At 44.3% G+C, this 22,122-nt stretch overlaps 1 protein-coding gene across 2 annotated transcripts in view; it reads right to left on the bottom strand.

The window, feature by feature from the left end:
* NARS2 (asparaginyl-tRNA synthetase 2, mitochondrial) overlaps window positions 1-22,122 on the bottom strand; it is a 57,485-nt gene that overhangs the window by 23,485 nt on the left and 11,878 nt on the right. For both annotated transcript variants that reach the window (XM_068421273.1, XM_068421272.1), the window contains exons 6-7: window positions 15,392-15,492; window positions 207-339 (exon numbers count right to left, since the gene is read on the bottom strand). In XM_068421273.1, the coding sequence (XP_068277374.1) occupies window positions 207-339; window positions 15,392-15,492 (234 nt within the window). The remainder of the gene's footprint in view (window positions 1-206; window positions 340-15,391; window positions 15,493-22,122) is intronic.

Genomic DNA, 22,122 nt, shown 5'->3' with positions numbered 1-22,122 from the left:
TTCACACCTATATCTTCCCTTCCAAATCCCCCCTGTGGCCTTGCCTCTGCTGAGCAAACCCTGATTCTTGGGAAGTCCCTGTACAACCTCTACCCAGCTCACACAGGGTGAGAGGAGCTGCAACCTCAGTTGAGGGCAGGGAGCACAGCTCAGGGAGGAGGAGGAAGTTCTGGCACCAGTCCAGCATAGACATTTGGAGTGCCCACCTGCATGATGTCTTGGAGGCTTTCAGTGAAGGACAGCTCAGCCTCCACCATATAGAACTCCGCCAGGTGCCGGCGACTCTGCGAGTTTTCCGCTCGAAACGTTGGGCCGAAGGTGAACACGTGGGTAAAAGCCCTGCAAGGTAACAAGAAAGAGGTAGGTCAGGCCCAGCACACAAGCGAGTCTGTTGTATTGAAAGCCCCATCCAGAAGCTCACTTTTCTCCCAGGATCTAGACACACTCAGGTTTCCATTTCATCTTTAACCAGCTTAACGGCACTGTTGGGTACGCTGCTATTACACTGCTTCAGCCAGGCACTGAGAAGGGTTATTCACACCCCTCCATGACTCAGCGAGGTTGCATAAACCCTGTTCAGCTTTCACTGAACACCATCCATATTCAGGACACTTTCTGTAGCTGTGTGCGAATAAAGAATGACATTCTGCAGAACCAGACCCCTGGAGAAGCACCCGGACATTGCACCCATCAGGCTCCCCTTGTCCACATCTCTTCACATTTGTTTGGCTGCAAGGTCCGACCTTTATGGGTGCTGTGACTCTCCAGAGCCCACCAGAGCAGAGAGGGTCCTGCTGCTGGAGTTGCTGGGCTGGTGACAGCAGTGAGAGGGGACTGGTGAAGGCCAGCGGGATGGATGCACGGCGTACAGCTTGCAGTCCCCCTCTAGTGGCAAGACCAAAGTTTATCGCCGAAGGAGCCTTCGAGATAATGAACTGGGCTCCTTCCACACAGCTAAAAAAGGTTCAGGTAAAAGGGGTCCCTACTGCAGAGGACACTTCTGGGATATCATTTTATGCTGAAGCATCCAATGCATTTCCCATTATGAAGCTATTTCTCCAGCAACCTTCTGTGCAGTCTATTTAAATACATCCTCTTGTTCTGCAGTCACATCACGCTGTGTTACACAGGATACAAAAGCCTTCTTGATTCTCCACTTCCTTCATAAGAAACCTTCCCATCAAACAGCAACACACCTTTAAAAATTTTATTTTTACTGTGGGGAAGCTGCACTCCAAGCGATACCTTTTACACTGTGGGCTATGAGCACTTGGGCTCCTGGACATCCTCAAGCCAGCGAGAGCTTCCCAAACAGATGCCGTGATAGCTGTGTTTCCTCCCACGCTGCATGGGAAGCAAACCATGACTGGGGAGAGAGCAAGCTGCTTCACAAAAACCATGGACTGGGCAGCTGCTGTCTTTGGTACATCTTTAACGACATTATTTTTATCTGTAGACAGCACGTAGGAAAAAAAGAACCTGATCAGTAGAGATAAAGCACAGTTTAACACTCATGAAAGGATGCGTGCTAATTGCTGGGACTGGCATTTGACTTGCATCTTGCTCTGCAAGCTTTCAACTTAAAGAGGATGTTCGCTGACGTTTCTGCACAGGCTAATTTTGTTAAACTGAAGTTTAAATAAACAACGCTACAAAAAGTAGCTTTTTTCCTTTGCCTCTTACGGAGGCATCTGCACTGCACAGAAAGGAACACACACATTCTGCTTCACTCATCTATTCCCTCATGCCACATGATGGTTAAAGGTTAAGATTCAAAGAACAGCACTTTCTTTTTCCTTGAGTTGCTAGTAGCAAACACACCAGAAGAAAGTTCCAGGACAAGACTTTGAATACGTAGCCTGCCTGTAGGCTTCTTTTCCCCACTGGCTCTTTCCCTGCCCAAACAAATACACTTTCTGTCTCTACTTTGCTCTCGTACCTGTACTCTCTCATACATGACCACAGCAGATTTTGCAGCAAACATCTGTCCTCAAGCATCACTTTCATGCCTCTTTTCCCTATGCTGCCTTTCTCAATGCGATGTTACTGTAAACTTGCTGTCACTGGATCACCCTCCTTCAAACTGCCCTTTGCTACAGTGTCTATAAAACCTCAGCAATGTTTAGATAAGTGATGTACCAAGACTATTACTCACTGCACAGGTCAGTATTATCTCATCAGCTCCTTGTGCTCCCCCATCTGTAGCCATCTGTTGTCTTGGGTTATAGAGAAATGCATGTTCTTCCTCACAAGGCCTTTTTGTTTTTTCTTTTTTTTTCCATGTTCCTACAGCACCTGGCACAACAAGGTCTTGGATCCAAAGCTTAAGAGCCTCATCTGCTATAGCAATACAAACAACAAATATGAAACAATGAGTCACTCGGCCAAAATTGTTCAATGTTTAAGGCAGAACTGGTCAAAAGCTTTTGCTTGCCAGGCCACGGAGGTTGGTCTGCAGTGGGAAACAGGAGATGCAGGTTCTTGTGCTACCTGTGCCCATGTTTCAGGCTTTTGCTAATATATTGCAATTTGGGGCCCTTCAGTTAAAGAATAAATTTTCCCTAAATACATCAGTTCAGTCACAAGTTCAGATTGTGACTGGGCCAGGACTGGACACAAGACAAAAATATTTTGAAAAGCTTGCAATTGCTGAAGCTTATGTTGAGGTGTTAGAGCGAGTCCAGAGGAGGGCGACCAAGCTGGTGAAGGGTCTGGAGGGTCTGACCTACGAGGAACGGCTGAGGGAGATGGGGTTGTTTAGCCTGGAGAAGAGGAGACTCAGAGGTGACCTTATTGCAGTCTACAACTACCTGAAGCGAGGTTGTAGTGAAGTGGGAGTCAGTCTCTTCTCCCGGGCAACTAGCGATAGGACAAGAGGACACAGCCTCAAGTTTTGCCAGGGGAGGTTCAGGTTGGACATTAGGAAGAATTTCTTTTCAGAAAGGGTTATTAGACATTGGAATGGGCTGCCCAGAGAGGTGGTGGAGTCACCATCTCTGGATGTGTTTAAGAAAAGACTGGACATGGCACTTAGTGCCATGGTCTAGTTGACAGGGTGGTGCAAGGGCAACGGTTGGACTCGATGATCCCTGAGGTCTCTTCCAACCTGGTTGATTCTGTGATTCTGTGTGATTCTGTGATTCTGTGAAGTACCCACCCAGGACTGCTGGGTTTGATGTGCAGGTCTCTGATTTCTCCCTGGTGTGAAGTCTTCAAAAATTAACACTTGAAACTAAAGCGTGCTACCAGCTGGCTAGCAGGAGATCCTGCCCCACAGAGCAGCAGCCTGGCTTCAGCGAGACACCCATTTCTCAGCTGCTGCCCAGGCACGGGCACAGACACTTCACTTAGTGTAGGTTACTGTGGCACGTTAGAGTCTTCAGCAATGCAGGCTACTATGAGCACTTTGTGCTTATCTCCTACTGAAGAGCAGCCCAAGTGTGACGACTAGATACTTATCTTCCAAGGGGCTCGCTGGCTGAAAGACACCTAAAAATAATACAAAAATTTAAAAAATCCTTATTCCTCCAAGATATCAACCGTGGTCAAACACTTCACAGTCACATATCGATTCTGTGCTGCAAGAATAAAGCCTTTCTGTGCCTGAGATGAAGCTTTTGGGGAGGACAAGTGCAGAACAACTCCCACAGGAACCAATTTCAGTCTTTTCTCAGCTCTTGCATCCCGTCAGCCCAATCTTCTTCTCTAACTTGTACACCCAGCACCTCCTATGTTTACAAAATGAACCACTAGCACTGTGACTTTATAGACTATCCCAAGGTGCTCAACAACAGCAGGGATAAGGGCTTTGTGACAGCCCAAAGAGAATGTAACATCAGTGGTGTGGAGCTAAATTTGCCTGCCTGCCCCTTGGAAGAAGGAAAAAAAAAAACCCAAACCCCAAAATAAACCCACATCTGCAGGGAGGGAAGGAATCATTCATTTCTCAGGCTAATTGTAAAAGGAAAAAGATAGATACAATAACTCTGAGAACTTCACCACGATGGCGGGACCCTGGCAAAGGGAAACCAGCCAGATGTCACGTTGGCAAAGGCATCAAAGGAGCACAGTAAATGCAAGTCATCTGGTAATGGCAATGCAGCACTGACCAGAGGCCTGGACATGACAGAGAAACACAGCTAAAAATACATAAAGTCACTGTTATCAATTCCAAGCGTGAACAATTATTTTTCATCCAGGCATTCATATAGTGTTTACTGTGCTTTTTGCCATTCAAGACATGAAGCAAATACAGGCTACACAAATCTGACCTTCATTTGTACTTCATCTGCTGTTAAAAAACATATCTGTGATTTGATACACTGCTGTATCACACTGAGCATGTATAAATATATCAGAAAAGAGGGATGGGAGATGACTCTGCTCTGATTTCATGGCACCCAGGGCAAAACCAGTCATTTTGTTCTATATGCATTCAGCACCTAGCACAATGGAGCCTCAGTCCAGGGCTGTGACTCCTATGCTCTACGATGCAAATAATCAATCATTTAACATTCCCAGACCTCTGCAAGACTTCCAGTGTTTAAAAATAACTTGAAAATTCTGGCTAAGTCTCCAAAAGTGCCTAGGTCAGTTGGGGCTGTGGGCACTCAAGAGTCTTTCAAAAAAGAAAAAAAAAAAAAAAATCAGTAGTGCTCATTCCTCATCTCCAACAAAAGCATACACACAGGAGGTGGGGGGAAAAAAGCAAGCCCAATAATCTGTGGAGCCCTTTTCCTTAGCCATTACAGGCAGAGCAGTAATGTCTGTAACGCTGTCCTTGTACGTGCTACCAAAGAACACAAGAGAGGCTTTGAAACGAGTCCCTTTGCAGTCAGCTTCACCCAGATCAGAGCTCTGGACAGCAATCCCCAGCGCATTTATGCAGTTCACAGGCGCTGCCGGGGTCGACACCAGAAGGAGGCACAGAGATGCTTAATTAATTGCTCCCTTTCTGGGACTGTATTTTGCTCTTCCCAGTTCTCTGGGAAAATTTGAGAGCTTAATGTGGAGGCCAAGAGAATACCCACAGTGCTCCCTCCGACACACTGAAAAGCTGCAAAAGCCAGGGCCTCATTCTGCAAAATGCTGAGCTTGCTTGCCCCAGCCCAGCAAACACCTTGGCCACCTTCTAGGTACAGGCTCGCAGGAGTCCCCTGGGAAGCAAACAGCAGCGTGGGGATGCGTTGGGGGAGCACAGCCGTCCCCAGCACGGATGATCACTTGACGGAGGCTCATTCTTGCACAGGCTGCATTTGTGATCTCCACCCTGTGAGCACCCAGGAAGGGAGAAACTTTTCCCTTTTCACCCTTATTTTACACACTACTAAAATCCTCTTCAGAAGCAGCCACCTCTCCAGCTTTGAGAGCTTCACACCACGCAGAATGAAAGCGCATTTCATCTGAACTCGTTGACAATTCATTATTGAGGCAGTGATAGAAACCAATCGAGAAGTATAAAGTGTCTGTGCCCAATGCTGCTTAAACCCATCCTTTTAATTAAACTCACGCAATGTTTGTAGGTCTGAGCATCTCCGCCTTACTGGCAATTTTTACAACGCAATACAAATATAATTAATTGTGCAATGGTTCCCAAGCCAGGAATGGATTGTGTTCCTTTTCTGAGCCAGGACTCCATGCTGCTACCGGGGTAATAAAGACTTATTTGTGCTGTCAAACCAAGGGGATATAACTCTGAGCAAGGCTATTAATCAAGAAGATGCAAGCCCTGCACAGTCAGCGTGCCAAGGTCACACCACACGGTAGTGACACAGCTGGAGGCAGGAGCTGGTTGTTGTGACTCAGGGCTACGCATTAAACCACATCAGTACGCACAGCTATTCATTTTAGGGTGCCCCCGTTCTCACCCCAAAATACTACAGGTGTCTGCATAAACACAAACACAGTGATTACTCTGACAAGGTCTGCAGGGAAGAGTGAAGCTGAAAGGTGATTTGTGCCAGATCTTATCTTCGGCCACGCTAAATAAACACAACATGTGACCCTTCAACACAGTATGTTCCCCCACACAACCGTTTACCAACACCGTTCCCCCCTAAAATCTAGATTGCAAGAAAAATCTAGAAACAATAGCTTCTAACCCAAGGACAAAACAACACATGATGTCAGCAGAGCAGCAAAGGAGAGCAAGGTGACCCTAAAGCCCAGGAGCTTAGCTTTGTCAGCCACCTTGTCCTTTCCCTTAAATAAAGTGAGCCATCCAATTTAATTCCACTCTTTTCTGGCATGACCACATTCATTTTGAGCATGGAGGACCTGCCTGCTCCATCGATATAAGCAGATGACTTTGCTCAGCTGCCAGTAGACACCAGTTGGCTGCAGTGCTTGACCCAAGCACAACCAGGATTGTTCAGGGATGCTGAAATTTATATGTTGAAAGATGTTCTGTCCCGACAGCAAGAAACCACACACACACAATTACCCAAACATACCGATCCAATGCCTCCGGGGTCTAGTTTTTAGAGGAGCCAGAAATCCAGGTGTCCTAATGATGCTAGTGAGGTGCAGGTGCCCAGCAGTTTGGGGAAGAGGGAGAATATTTTACATCCTTGAGCTGAGTAGACTGTGTTAAAATAAAACCTCAGAGTTGGACAGAAATACCTGTTTTTTAACCTCAATGTAAAAATAATACTCCCATCACTACTGTTTTGTGGTTTGGATTTTGCACAATGAAAATGCACATGTTTCTGTTGAAAAGGTGGTGTGGAGGACTGAATTTTATCCAGAAAAAAGCAGAAAAAGAAGCTTTAAAAGATTCCTATAGAACATGCCACTTCTGTCTGCCCTCTGAGGAAGCGTGGACAAGAAAAGCTGCACCTTGACAAGGGCTTTTACAGCAGTATCCGAGGCTCAGGCCTGGGCAGCAGAGCTGCTGTGCTGAGTGCTAAGGTTTCAATTCACACTGCGACAAGATGGGACTGTACTTCCTTTTGTAAGCAGCCAAAAATAAATACATAAATTAAAAAAAAAATGCTGTCTAAGTTCCCAGACAGGGACTAGGAAGTGCCAAACTTCCCTCCCAGCCAGTCAGACTGAAGCAATGCATCAGTTTCCCTCGCTGCAACCTCCAAAGGGCAGAGTCCTGCCATGCCCGCAGGGTCGCGTGCGCAGCAGCACCCTCCTGCCATGCTCCAGGACCAGCTCTCCCCCTGCCACGCTCCAGGACCAGCTCTCCCCCTGCCGCGTCCTCTGCTCCGGCTTCAGCAGCAAGGGAAGAATAAGATGGGACAAGGATCCTCCTCAGGTCACCCATCTCTGCTTGAAAACAATCCAGGCACACTTGAGTAATTAACAACAACGTGACCCATATACCCTAATTACCTGGCAAAGCGCCCCGTATGTTGTTTATTAAACCTCACAGCACACCTAGACGCTGTATTGTTAGTTACAGATGGCAGGAGAATAGGGGAAGATCGAGACACAAAGGAAAGAGTTACTCAGAGCCACACAATGTCTTCTGCTCCAGGCTCAAAGATCTCATCAGCTTGGATCCTCCGCCCTTTTATGTGGCTCTGTTGTACTTTATTCTCAGCAGAGTCTTGTTTTGTCCTAGTTTTGATATTATTTCTAATTAAAGTCAATAAAATGACTGATTAGCAATGATAACTCAAGCTGGGCTGATGAAAGCCACCAGAGTAGTTAAGCATTTATTCAAATAAGCATTTCCCATGCTCTAGCTAACAGAGATGTTCTACAAAGGAGTGATATAAAATGTTTCAAAGATTTAAATAAAACAGGGAGCAAAGAAAGATCTCTTTCAAAACTTAATCATCCCCGTGACTCCTACTCTAAGCCTTAAAAATACATTACCAACATGGGGTGGGGGGAGCAATTGTGTTACATCTTTTTCCTTTCAGAATGGAAAAACCACATGTTCTCTACAAACTGCATTATAATAGCTTTGAAGAGGGATTTTTTTTTAATTCAATTTTTTTCAGATGGACACTGGTTCTACCAACTCCACAAATATGAATCACAGCAAGAAACTGCATTGGTGGGTGCATTACTGCACAAAGGCAGTCATAGAATCATTGAATCATGTTGGTTGGAAAGGACCTTTGAGATCACCAAGTCCAACCATTAACCCAGCACTGCCAAGGCCACCACTAAACCATGTCCCTCAGCACCACATCTACTTGTCTTTTAAATCCCTTCAGGGTTGGTGACTCCACCACTGCCCTGGGCAGCCTGTTCCAATGCTTGACAACCCTTTCGGGGAAGACATTTTTCCTAATATCCAATCTAAACCTCCCCTGGCGCAACCTGAGGCCGTTTCAGGCCACATTTCAAAGTTGGGGTGTAGCTATTTAAAATCTTCAAGGCCTCAGATTCTACAGCAACTAAAGAAAGTAAATAACTGTACTAAAAAAAAATACTAAAAGCTGTATTAAATGCAACACATTCCAGCTGACTATGACATGCATCTATATCCATATTCTACTCCAGTGCCATGACAGCAAACCCTTGAAGAAATTGAGGGTGCACACCATTGGATTTCATGTCTATTTTAAGGAAACCTATGAGAGAGCAAGCAGGGATGAGGCTCCCTGCCTTAACATCTCATACTGAAGCCAATTCTTGGGGTACAGAGGCACCCCAAGAAGCAGGAGCTGCAGTGTGAACAGAAGGCACATTCATGCTCTCGTAAGCAATCAAGTTTGGCATGGCATCGTAAGCCACTGGTGGTCAGCTGAGCTGCAGCAACAGACTGCCCACGGGCTTTTTGGTTGCCTCACTCAAAGTGAAACAAGTTCGCAGAAGCCACCATGAATGTGGCTACTATGGTACGGGGGAAACAGGCAGGCAGAGGGTTATAACAGCCCTATAGTAACTCACAACGCCACAGTTTCTTAAGCCCCTGCAGCTCTCACGGTTTTGTCTGGGCACACGCGTGAAGCTGAGCTGCAAGGCCCTACACAAACCTGGATGCTGCGATCTTCTGACACGGATCCTACTACTGTTTTGAACAGGGATGACAAGACATTCAGAGAAGGAAAAGGGACAATGCACTAGATTCCAGATAGAAAGAGAATGGTTTATCTTAGCTTACTTGTAAAAGGAGGACCGTGAATTTCAGCTGATGACACCTTTGGGGTTGGAAGGGACCTCTGGAGATCATCTAGTCCACCCCCTGCCAAAGCAGGGTCACCCAGAGCACGTTGCACACGGTCACATCCAGATGGGTTTTGAATACCTCCAGAGAAGGAGACTCCCCACCCTCCCTGGGCAGCCTCAAAGGAAAGAAGTTTTTCCTCATATTCAGATGGAACTTCCCATGTTTCAGTTTGTGTTCGTTGCCCCTTGTCCTGTCACTGGGCACCACTGAGAAGAGTCTGGCCCCATCCCCTTGGCACCCGCCCCTAAGGTATTTGTAAGCATTGATAAGATCCCCCCTCAGTCTTCTCTTCTCCAGGCTAAACAGCCCCAGCTCCCCCAGTCTTTCCTCGTAAGAGAGATGCTCCAGCCCTCTGACCGTCTCTGTACACCTCCGCTGGACTCTCCCCAGTAGTTCCTTGTCTTTCTTGAACTGGGGGGCCCAGAACTGCACACAGTACTCCATGTGTGACCTCACTAGGGCAGTGTAGAAGGGGAGGATAACCTCCCTTGACCTGCTGGCCACACTCTTCCTAATGCACCCCAGGACACCACTGGCCTTCTTGGCCCCAAGGGCACATTGTTGCCTCATGGTGAGCTTCTTGTCCACCAGAACTCCCAGGTCCTTCTCTGCAGAGGTGCTTTCACCAGATGAGCATAAAACCTGTTCTTCTGTTGCTACATGCACTTGATTTTTACAGTCAGGAGATAAAAGAAAGAGCACATAGTCCAAGACACTGCTGGGATGTACTCAGGCCTTCATGCGTGGATCCCAGGAACGTGGCTGAACTGCAGCTACTCTCAGCACACTCGCCATGCTTCCTGCAAGGGAATTCCCTGCTTCCCCTCCCAAAAAAGTGGAGAGGAGAAAGGACCATCAGCATGTCCATTTGGACTGTAAAGCTCCAACCGGCCAAGCGACTCGAGGCTCACTGTCATACCTACAAGTTCATGCATTGAGCCTTCCAGTAATACGAAGTCATTAACAATCACTGCAGCAGTCATGAACCAGACTGAAGCATGTGGTAATTGATTAAAACCAGACATGTCACAGTTGCTTTTTATAGCTCCAATTAAATGTCAGCCTAATTAATGGAAGTTAGCGTGCTAATTATAAGAGTCTGCGCTGTGAGTCAGACTCAAACAAATGTTGTGCAAGAAATGTCAGAGATTTTTTTCAGGCATCCAAGATAAATAATTACACTTATTTTTGTTAATTCTTAGCAACAGGAATGTTATACAACTGGCCATCATTCCTGCAGCTGCATTCACAAGTATTTAAAATTGTACAATGTAGGGCAAATATTTGCTTGAAGACAATGCAATCTGTTACATCATTAGCAAGTCATTTTGGAATCAAATTTTAAGGCTGCATTTGCCAGACTGCTGAAAACGAAGCCTCTTTTATGGAAGGCGGCCTCAAACACATCTCCTTTCAGCTCTGCAGTGTTTTCTTGAACACCAACCTGAAATGACAGCTTTCTCTCTCCATCTCTTCCATGCTTTGAAGTACTGGCATTTTAAAAGTGAAATCAGTGTGATTTCAGTATCTTCTGAAACCAACAGGAAATTCACTGCATTCAGCTCTCCTCAGACTCAGGCAGACACAGCTAAAATGGTCTGGGTGACTGAGAATTTTTTTTAGAGCCTCTCTGAAACCAGAAAGAGCAGTTGCAGGATTGCAGAGAATATCTGGAATAGGCAGAACAGCAGCAAAATCCATGATGGTTTAGAAATGAAGGGGACGTACTTGAGGAGAGGGGAGCGGGATTAATTATGTTTCAACTAACCCAAGTTTGATAGCTAGACATTAGCAGGCAGACGTCAGCATGAAAGGTTGAAATTTTAAGTTAGGCAGAAAAATACAGGTCTTGGGGAGAGATGTTGAACTGAAAGTGAACTAGAGAAAGAATTCACCAAGACGGTCTTGTGGATGAGATTGGTGGAGAGGAAAATGAGAATGAAGCCAAGAATAAACTCACGACAGAATAATTCAGGCTGGAAGGGACCTCAGGAGGTCGCTGGTCCAGTCTTCTGCTCAAAGCAGGGTCAGCAAGAAGGCCAGATGAGGTTGATCAAGGCTCTATCTAGCTGGGTCTTGAAAACCTCTAAGGATGAAGAGTGCACAGCCTCTCTCAGCAATCTTTTCCAATGCCTGACTGATCTCTTAGTGCTTTTTCCCTCCTATATCCACTCAGAGCTTCTCTTGTTGCAACTTATCCCCATTGTCTCTTGTCCTCCTGTCATTCACCATTGCAAAGAGTGGGCTTGTCTTCTTGATAACCTCCTTGCAGGTACTAGGAAGCTGCTATTAGGTTGCCCCTGAGCCTTTTACCCATTTTCAGGCAACTTCAAGAAAACGTGAGACAAACAAGAGAGGAAAAACCTACTGAAGGCCTGATAAGAGAAAAGAAACAGAGCTAGGGAGGGCAAGGAACGAGGAGAGAACTTATTCTGTGATTTAGGGAGGGCATAGCCCCCAGAGCTTTTAGGAAGAGCAGTTTTAGTTAAGCGCGTGATGCAAAGGGCAGAACAGACAGTGCCTGGGATGAAATGTGGCACAACGAAAATCCCTGCAAAACAATGATGTAAACTATTATCAAGAGAGGCTAAAAGGAGAGGAGCAGGTAGAGCTTGTGGGAAGCGCAGATGGGTGAAAAGAGAAAGAAAATATGAGTAAATACAGCCAGTGAGCTGTACTTCTTGGCAACGATTAGTTTTGGCTGTCCCCAGTATGCCTCTGAATCATCTTCAGCTGTCACAGACCCTCCAGTCTGGTTCAGGTCCCCAGAGGGGCCTTTATCCTCACTGAAGGATCATGGGGCGAGGAAATACCACAAGGACTTCAGAGCAAACCAATGACATTTAAAATCAGTTATCAGGACACACACAGTCCTACAAACTTCTACCATGTACATCGGTTACTGACTCATCTGAGACTGAGAAGACTAAAAGGGAGAGTTGTACTTCTGAATAAAGACTTTTCTGGAGACCTTAAAGAACCTACAGATTTATAGCAGCTGACAATGATTCAGACACCCTGAGCAGTCAACCTAGATGCCGTCACCAAGAAGATGAAGTACAATGAAATGAGAAGTTGTGCCAACTAGGATGGTCATGTCATAGCGAGAGACAAGATGAACTTTTCTGACCTTGCCTTCAATAACAAGCATACACAGCACAGCAGACAGTCAATAAACGCAGGAACACCTCTCTTCCCACTTTTCCTCAAAGAAAAAAGTTAAAAACTCACAGATTATAAATGGCTTGCTGTTCTCTCCTGTAATCAGGAGAATAGCACCAAGCAGCCCTGCTGTAAAATGGAGCCCTGAGCTCAGGACAACACACAGGCACGAGTACTCAGATGATACCCTCTGGGCTGCAGATGAACTCTCCACAAGGACAGCAAGAGTTGGTTCCAGACACATCTGGTAAGTCTTCTCCATACCTCCCCTGCCCAGACTTTTCCAACCACAGCTTGGAGGTTGCTCATGAGCTCTGTAAAGCTAAAAGCTAACTCTAAACAGACACATCTGCCTAGCTAGCTTTCTCTTCCCTACTACATAAACCCCATGGATAAATTCCTCCCTGCCTCTCCTATCTATCCTGCTCCACCCCTGGTTTCTAATGGACTTCTGCAGGATCTGTCTCTGCACTCCCTCATCCCACAGCAAGCGACAACAGGATATGGGCCAAGACTGGATGGGGAAGGGTCTCCCAAGCATTTCTACCTTGGTCTCCTCTCACAAATTCTCAGGGACCAGTTGTTTCTGAAAGCCTTAAAACTGCAGCAAGTCAACATTTTATTTAAGTTGAAGGGAATTTTTGAAGAATAGTTCATTTTCTGGGCATGAAAAATTCAGTCTGGCTAAAACAGAAGGCAGCAAAAGGGTAAATTTCATAGGATCAAATCCAAAACACATAAATCTTTACAATTTTTGTTGCTTTGTTTATTGGAAAGACCAGAACATTTCTGTTTTGGAGGGAGGGAGAGACTCTCACTTTTTAATACTCTGAAAGCATCACCAGAACACATTCGTTTGCCAAGCCGCTCTGGTTACTAACATGCACTTACGTTCTTTGATCATGTAGGAGTCTCATTCACAGAGTAAGACTCAACTTGGTAACCACAAATAAAAACTTCACAGTATCTAAAGGGCTTCACAGTATGTAGAGGGTTAATACTGTGATGCATCACTATGGTGCTTCTGCATCTAGAAGAGCTTGATCTATTTTTGAAGACTGAAGGGATTCAATACCACTTAGAGCTGTAGGTCTCAAAAACTCAATGTGCTTAAAGAAAACACAAATAAAAGGAGCAGGTTCGCAGAACAGCTATGCCCCATTACAAATAAACAGCTTATCTAAATTTAGATGGCACTGGATCCATTTAAAATGCCTGTAAGAACAACGCGCTACTGTAAAATAGGAACATGAAGCTGTAATGTAATGTATTGCACGCTGAAGAGCATAGATTTTTTTACCCACCCATCCTTAGAGAGCAAGGTGCACCTGAGTCATATCAATGGAAAAAATATCTAGAGAAAGGTCTTGCATCTGCCCAGTTTAGTCTTCTGCTCAATCCCAGAGCAGGCTGTGCACTATTTAAAGGGAACAGGCTGATGTAAGAGAGTGAGATTGTATTTCAAGTTAATCATTACAATCCATACATTTTATTTGGACTTATTTGATTTGTGAAATTACATCTTTCAATAAAGGTCACAACGCATGACCGTCAATTAAGTCTAACACATACAAACGCATGTCATCCCATCTTCTTTCAGGGATGCAAAAACTCCACCACCTCTACAGTTCAACAAACCTCTTCATTAACTTTCCCCAGCTAATGTCGCAGATGACGCATCAGCCTTTGGCTGCCAAGTGACCTGTGCTTCTGTCACAGCAGCCAGGGCACCACATGAGAAACATCCTGTCCATTGAGAATGTTTAGCTCGAGTATTTCAGCAGACCACAGCCATCTAGGTGGTCTGAGAAGAGACATTGTCTCTCAGAGAGAACAAGCCAGGCAGAAAACAGCTTTCCGAAGAAATTTACACCTTTTGATTTATATGCAAAACTTGCCCTTCAAACAATTTCACTGCAGCTATTTACCAGCAGCCAATTAAACTGTGCAACAGCAATTAAATAAAAAACAGTTAAACATTTATTATTTGGCAACACTGGATATGAGGCATGGGCAGCAAACACTAAGACTACTAGAAATACTCGTTAGAACCTCCACATGAAGAAGGCAAATCTTCCAAGTTCAAATTTTCTAAAGCTAGGGTTTTATCACTCTCATCTTCGGGAGATTTGCACTGGACAGTAACTAATCACTTCAAAAGTGATTTTAAAGTCACTATAAGTGCATAACAAACCTCCTTGGCAAGTGGCAAACTGCAGTGCTACCTGCCTCAGACAGCCTCTGACAGGCTTTATCAGCCATTCAGCTGGCAAGCAGTGATTGGGCTGAAGCACCACATCTGAGGAGAACCCACATTGCAAGAGCCCAGAAAGCTGTGCCTTCAAATAAAGGATTGTGCTGATTTGACTCCATCTGTTTAATGTACTAATTTAGTTAATTTGTTGGGAAAATTCAGTGTAGATGAGGACCAAACCTCCTAATCAAAGGGAACTGTCTCTCTGACAGACTGACATTTTCACCCCTAACAATCTCAGTGAAATATTAACATTAAAAGCTTAAGGACAATTTTTTTTTAATCAAAGTCAGTATTAACTATTTGACTGTGATCACTTTAGTGGCTATAATGAACAAAGCATCAAGTGTGAAAGCCATGAAGCAGGAGGAGTGAGAACTGGCAGAAGGAAGAAATACAACAGGAAGACTGAAGGAGACAGAAGAAGGAAGCTTGGGAAAAAAAGGAGAAAAGAAGAAAGGAATGTGACAGCTAAAATGAAAAAGATTTTCTTGCCGAGACGTGCCGCATGTGAACAACAAAAAAAAGACGCTTAAGATATTACAGTTATTAGCAATGATCCTACAGTCATTCCCATAAAGATTATGTCTCCATCCAATATTCCCAATCCATGGCAAGTAGAAGGAGACTCCTAGTATTTAAAACTAGTTCATAGACCAGAAATACAAAGCAATCTAATTTTCCCCTGCCTAAGCTGGCCTCTCACACCATCATCCAGCCACTGCTGCTTAATTCATTTCTGGCATACATGGGGCAGATATCTAATGGATACCAACGAGGCAAAATTACCAACTGAGAAGATCCCACAGATCAAGCCAAAAACTTCTCATTTTGCTCACCCCGCCATCACTTCCAAATGGAGCTGGCCAGAAACTGTCAGGAAGGCAGGAACATTGAAGAAATGGGTCTTTTCTGCAGATTCCTTTGCCTCATTTGACGTCTGTAAGTCAAAAAATGAGCAAGAAGTCAGACTACCGGTATTTAAATGAAAAGCACAGCTCCCAGCTTATTTTCCCTTTTTTTTTTCCTCTTAAGAAATTCCATGAGATTCAACCCAAACACTGCTGAGATGGAATCCGACAGCGTAGTAAGTCATAATACAACACTCCCCATCTTTGCTCAGACTGCTAATGGGCTCTAAAACCTATTCAAGCAAAACAGATTAAGAAAAAACCCCACAAGACAAAGTATTCTTGGGGACTTCTCCTTCTAGGGGTCCAATGCAAATAATGTGTCTGTGTAGTGAAAAGCCGTACTTGAAGTGGGAAACACCATAGCTCTCGCCTCCACTTTCAGAGATCTATGAGGATATGGGCTGTAGGTATCACAACTTGTAGAACAAGTTGGCATGTGGCACATACCCTCGGTGTCACCAGAAAGTTTGGACATGTCAGCACAGAGGAAGGACAGACAGTTCTTTCAGACATTTCTCAAACTAACAGGGACAGTAAATTGGATCTGCAGTAACTAGTTGTATCAGTTCAGCTGAGTGGGAACTAACTTGTTAAGATGACACAGCTTCATGGAGTTTGACTGTTTGCCTTAAACTGTGTGGGCAGCACAGAATTCATACAAAGCTAAAAGAATACACGGCTCTTCACTTCTCACCTCTTGCCTTTGTATGTGGGTATGTCAAGAGCTCTAAATTTTTACTCAAAGAAAAGAATTGTGTAACTTATGTGTTTAAACATCCATGAGCTGAATTATGAATCACATTGTAGAAAGGAAGGAGGTAACAAAATGTAAAATAAAATGCCAGGAAGGACATATTCACCATTTTACAAGCAAGTCTGAGACCAAGAGTGGTAGAAATGCAGATTTTCCAGAGTAGCCTGTGATTTTTGGCTTCTTGGTAAAGTAGCACATAAAGGCTCTGTCTACCTAGGAGTTTGGTAGCAGGTGGAGAAACCACATCTCATGTTTCTAGGAAATGCAGACATACAAAATGAAAATCCCTTTGGAACATCTTTTGAAGAACATTTTGCCCAGCAACATACGAAAGAAAAATGTCAGCCTATCAACCCAGTCTCCAAATCTAAGTATTGATTTTTCACTCTTTCCTACCAAGATGAACAGTGCGGGGGAAGGGAAGAATCTGTACCAGTTGGAAGTTTGACGCTTCACACAGCATTGCCTTCAAAATTCAATTTCAAGTCTGATGAGAAAATGGAGGCGTATTTTCCATGTCAGGTGCACTGACTTTTAGCAAAGACTTTTAACACCAGTGTTGTTTCCTTTTCATGAGCAAATGAATTTGTTTCCGTTGCAAAAAGTCAAACAGTAATCAGAAAAAAAAAAAAAAAAAGGAATGCAATATCCTCTTAAGACTTGTTATTCAGTCTTCAAAAAAAGCAGAACTGAAACAAGACGGAGTTGGAAATATCACAGCTCACACATTATATAGGCACTGAAAAACAAACTGTATTTCATTTCAGCTTTTGCATGTTTTTTCAGGTCACCAGATATTTTAAGCATAAAAAACTATGAGTAATGGAAAATTTAGCAAGTTCAGCGTTTCATTATGAAAAATGGACTAAAAAAAGTCCCATTTAAGTGATGATATATTTTTGTTTTTTAATTTAGAGGCACAAAAGAAAAATTAGAAGACCTCTGTGTTGAGCACTTTAAAAGTCATTCGAGCATAAGGACTGTGCTTCACCAGTTCCCTGCCAGAAACCAAGTTGACCATAAGGCAGCAAGGAGCCCTCATGGCAAGAAAAGTCACCAGCCTCCTGGGCTGCGTAAGGCAGAGCACTGCTGGCAGGTCGAGGGAGGGGATCCCTCCCCTCTGCACAGCCCTGGTGACTCACCAAGATCGCTGGGTGAAGTGCTCACTTCCACAGTACGAGAGAGACATGGACATATTGGAGTGAGTCCAGCAAAGGGCCACAAAGATGATTAATGGACTGGTGCATCTTTCATATGAGGAGAAGCTGAGAGAGCTGGGACTGTTCAGCCTGGAGAAGAGAAGGCTCGAGGCGGATCTTATCCATGTGTATAAAGACCTGATGGAAGGGAATGAAGAAGAAACAACCAGACTCATCTCAGTGGTGCTCACTGACAGGACAAGAGGCAACGGGCAGAGATTTAAAAAAAGACACATGAAATTTCATCTGAAAAAAAGAATAAATTTTTTTTTTTCAACCTGGGAGGGTGGTCATACACTAGAACAGGTTACCTAGAGAGGCTGTGAAGTCTTCATCTGGGGAGATACTCAAAACGCAGCAGGACAGAGTCCTGGGCAACTTGCTCTAGCTGATTCTGTTTGAGCACGGTGAGATGGATTACATGATCTCTAGAGGTCACAGTTCTGTGACTTTTAAAAAAACATAAAGATAAATGAGATTTTTGTTTCAGCATTTTCTATATTTCAATGTCATCCCAAAGCTTTGGAGGAGTCAAAGGTTCAGAAGACAGAAACTTCGAAGCTAATCTGAAGTTTGGCTGATCTACATTCACTTCCAGATGAATATTTTCGTCTGAGGTAAGTCTGAAACACACACTTTTCCACGTGTAGTTCCTAGGAGTTATGCTAAGTGTTGCTAGCTCAGCTAAGTGTGCCACCACCTCCAACCACCCTACTCCCCAACCTGCTTTGTCACAGGGAGGTTGCTAGGCTCAGGCTTGTTTGTCAGCCTTTGATATTCTACAACCTGCCATTTTTCTCAATGAGTCGGAAGATGTTGCTTTTGTTCTCAAAAAGGTCTGCTGCTCATCGCAAAGATAAAACAGAGACTGCCAAAGACCTCAGATCACAAGGCAGTTTTATCTCTTCACAACATCACACTACAGAGCAAGCTTGCCTTGCTCCACAGAGATCAATGGAAATATGACAATTTGTGACTGTAACCCCAGGACTGCTTCCTTTGTTTCATGGTTTTTGCTGTTCTAAAAAACCAAACACCACCACCCAAGGATGTAGAAGCAGGCCCCTATTGTTTTCTTCAAATAAACCCAAAGTATTTGCTCAAAAACAATAAGGATATTAATAAACATACAAACATCCACATACCACAGCCCCAGAGCCACGTCCAAAACACTAAAGAGAAGAGCCATGTACCACTTCAGCTTCTCCTACTGCAAGCTACATTCCTTGTTCCACCAGTGAAAAATCCCACCTAATCCTGTAGGATGCAACTTCTAAACAACAAGAAAGAGACAGACTGGAAGCAGGAAAAGAACAGAAGAAATCAGCCATGAAATCTCAACACTTCCCCCCCAAATCCACAAACAGGATACAGCTGTCTCCAGGAGCTGGTGCTTGGTTTATTTATAATGACTTTGTGTCATTTTTCATTCTCCAAATCAGATGTAATCTCAGGGAGGCAAAGAGAAAATAGACACAACAGTAAGTGACTGGAGGAAGAGTGTGAGAAAGTCTACAGCTCAACTGGTCTTATAAAAACCTGCAGCCAGTTTGAGAGGCCACTTAGAGATCTGAGATGTGTGTCAGCTCCTGGATGGCTTCCAACAGAAGGTGAAGAGTGAACATAGCAATACTTAAGTAAAATTTAAATAGCCTCGCCTCTCCACAGCTGCCCACTTCCTCTCCCTTATTTTCATAGAACCATAGAATGGTTTGGGTTGGAAAGGACCTTGAAGATCATCTAGTTCCAACCATTTTGAGACACAAAGCTTCATGAACAGGTGTTGTGAGCTGCAAAAGTCAATCCACCTGCCACGCAGCGAAAGTGAAATGCCTCCCTCTTCCTTCAGAAGAGATCCTTTCAGCAAGGAGGTATCCCATAATTAGCAACACCACATTTCACATGTGCAAACATCGACTAACCCACTTGAGGTGGTTCCTCCACTTCACACATTCAAGTACAGGATTAGGCCAATATTTTCAAGTGCCCTTGCCCCACATTTATGCTCAGTCTTTTAGATCAAGCTTGCTTCTTTGTTGTGAACAACCACAGTCACTGGAGAAGACAAATAAGAAACAGTAGGTGATGCTATCCTTTCACTGCTGACACTGAGCGAGATGATTGTTTTTCATGTCCATGACTAGCAAAATGAAGCAACAACATTGTGGTGATTTTATTTCAATTAGATGGACTTTTCTCCCACTTCTCAACCCCAAAATACCTACTTGATAAAAGAGTATGGGGGAATAATGTGTTTACTTTCAAGTTCCCTCCATTCCCTAGCTGAAAACTACCCAAATTACAATGGAGAAAGAGGGAGGGGGAATCTGTATGAAACATCTTCACGTCTCAGAGTAAACGTGCTACAAACATACTAGGATCCGGCGTCAACATCAAAGGCTTCTTATTCTCATTCTAAATACGAGAACAACTGGATTTAGTACCTGTTTTGTTCTGCATCTCCTCAAATGTCTAATGATTTAATTTAAAATTATCCCCTTTGATGTCAGTCTTGTATTAACTTTTACTCGAGGCACTTAGCTTCAGGAGAGTATAAACCGTTTGATTCCGTCTTTCACTCTATGCAAGCCAAATGCATGAAGGGATCAGAGACAACTTGAAAAGCTCATAGAAATCACTGCTGTAGCTCTAGCCCAGGCCCACACCACCATGCTGCTGAAGCTTCACAGCACCACATCTTTAATCCAGACCTGCCCTCTGTGATGTCCCATGATAAACATGACTGAGTTTTCCTTTTTAGACAACTACTGCAAAAATCATAACTTCCAAGAAGTCCTCCTTGCAATTCCAGTCCTAATTCTGATCAGCTGGACTTGCATTGGGCAATAGCAGCTGGTTCTGCCGAGACAAACATCTCATAAATATGGACTGGAATTACAGTCAGAGATGAACCAGGTAGAAATGAGCAGAAACTGGGAGAGCTAGAAAATGCAAGAGCAAGCCCTCCCTCGGCTCAGTTCCAGCTTGTCCTGATCCCTGCTGAGCACCTCTCTGAAGTCCCAGTCTCCCAGGGACTGGCTGCCTCCCAGACTGTGACACATCTCTAAAGGGGAAAATACCTGACAGACTAATATGGTTGCATTCAACTGTGTTTCTCCCCAGCAGATCCCAGCCTTCCTTGGTGCTGACAAGGCTATTTTTTAGCAGTACCGAAGGAAGAGTAGGAGTAAATTTCTGCATCTTCAACAGCAGGCACATATTTCTTATGCCACAGTAGGCACAGCCATGCACTTGCACCCTTCAGGGATCTAGAAACTTTTTACATTCACTCCTGTGAGCAGGTGGCAAAAAAACCAAACACCATACCATCTCTGATCACTGGATACATTTTAGACAACAACATCTGGATGGTTCTTAGGGTTTACAGTTAAGTATCCTTTCAAATAATGAAACAGCCTGATCCAGACCCTGGGTTCAGTCAAACAACACCCAGATGCAACAAGGTATGTGGGTGGGAAGAGACAAGCCTGATACAGAGCACACACTACCTCTGCTGGAGCCAACAGGTAGAGCGCAGCGCTCCATGCACAGAGAGAATGGTCCCCGGGAAGGAATAAAGCCACAGGCAATACAAAACACATGTGAGATCTACTTTAATGAGCTCTGAATGCCAATATCGCTGTCGTGCATTGTAACTCCCTGCATGCTGAGTTCTTTTAAAAGGCTGTGGCTAGGCAGGAGGGAAAGTGGCTGTCCAGGGCCTCATCATAGCAGCCAGAGTGTCCTGGGCCAGAAAGACTCCTCCAGAGCGTAAGGCAGCCTGCACCTTCCCCACAGCAGCTGAGGACAGTCAAACAAGGAAACTTTCCAGGGAGCAAAGTGGAAAAGACAGAGTAAGAGACCCAGAAAGCAGAGAGTCTTCAACACTGCAGACAGAGTGGGAGGCTACTGAAAATAGCTGGGAACAGACATGCAGCCGGGTCACAAAGACAAAAGAAAAGCAGATTTCATAGGAAGCAGTACCAGAGGGGGACTGGGTAAAGTTTCTTGCAAAGTACAAAGCTGCTAAGAATTTTAGACTTCAGAAGGGGAAAAAAAAGAAAAAATATGAGGAAAGGATCTGCCCTGAGATGCTGAGAACCCCGGTACAGAGGAACTATTCTCAGATTAAATTAAAATAAAATGCGCTGTCTCACCTTGCTGATCCGAGTTCTCCTTATTTCAAAAATTACCTCATCCTACTTTGCATTCTACTAAAACTCAGCTTTCAATATTCAAAGCTCTTTTGGCGTTTTCAGTAAATTTACTTTAAAGAAGGCAGCACAAGCAAGCGGCTTCCCCCCTCCAGGGTTCCACCAAAGGCAGGCACCACCAAAGGTGCAGAAATCCACAAGCTGGTGTTGATGATGATCTCCATGTGGGTTAGGGTCTGCCTGGCTGTTTTCACACTTCTGGCAGTTTCTCCTCAAACCTATACTTTTCAGGTGTAGAAAGTCTCAAGTGCAGAAGATTTCTCTGGAGTTCTTACTGTCTTGTGATTTATTTATTTTTTTAAAATCCCTGCTTACCGCTCTCTTTTCACTGTTACAGTACTTCATTTTAAAAGTATTTAGCCAAACTGATTTGCCCAGCAGAAAGGGAAGGGATTCTCCCCCATTCCAAGTCCTAGTATGGGAACATCCCAACCAAAGCTATGTACAGACTAATCAGTACGCCCAAAACCAAGCAAAGATAATGAGGAA

The sequence above is a fragment of the Nyctibius grandis genome, chromosome 2 (assembly GCF_013368605.1).
Source record: "Nyctibius grandis isolate bNycGra1 chromosome 2, bNycGra1.pri, whole genome shotgun sequence".
Lineage (NCBI taxonomy): Eukaryota > Metazoa > Chordata > Aves > Nyctibiiformes > Nyctibiidae > Nyctibius > Nyctibius grandis.
The sequence above is the reverse complement of the archived record's forward strand: the minus strand, read 5'-3'. Positions and strand labels throughout refer to the sequence as shown.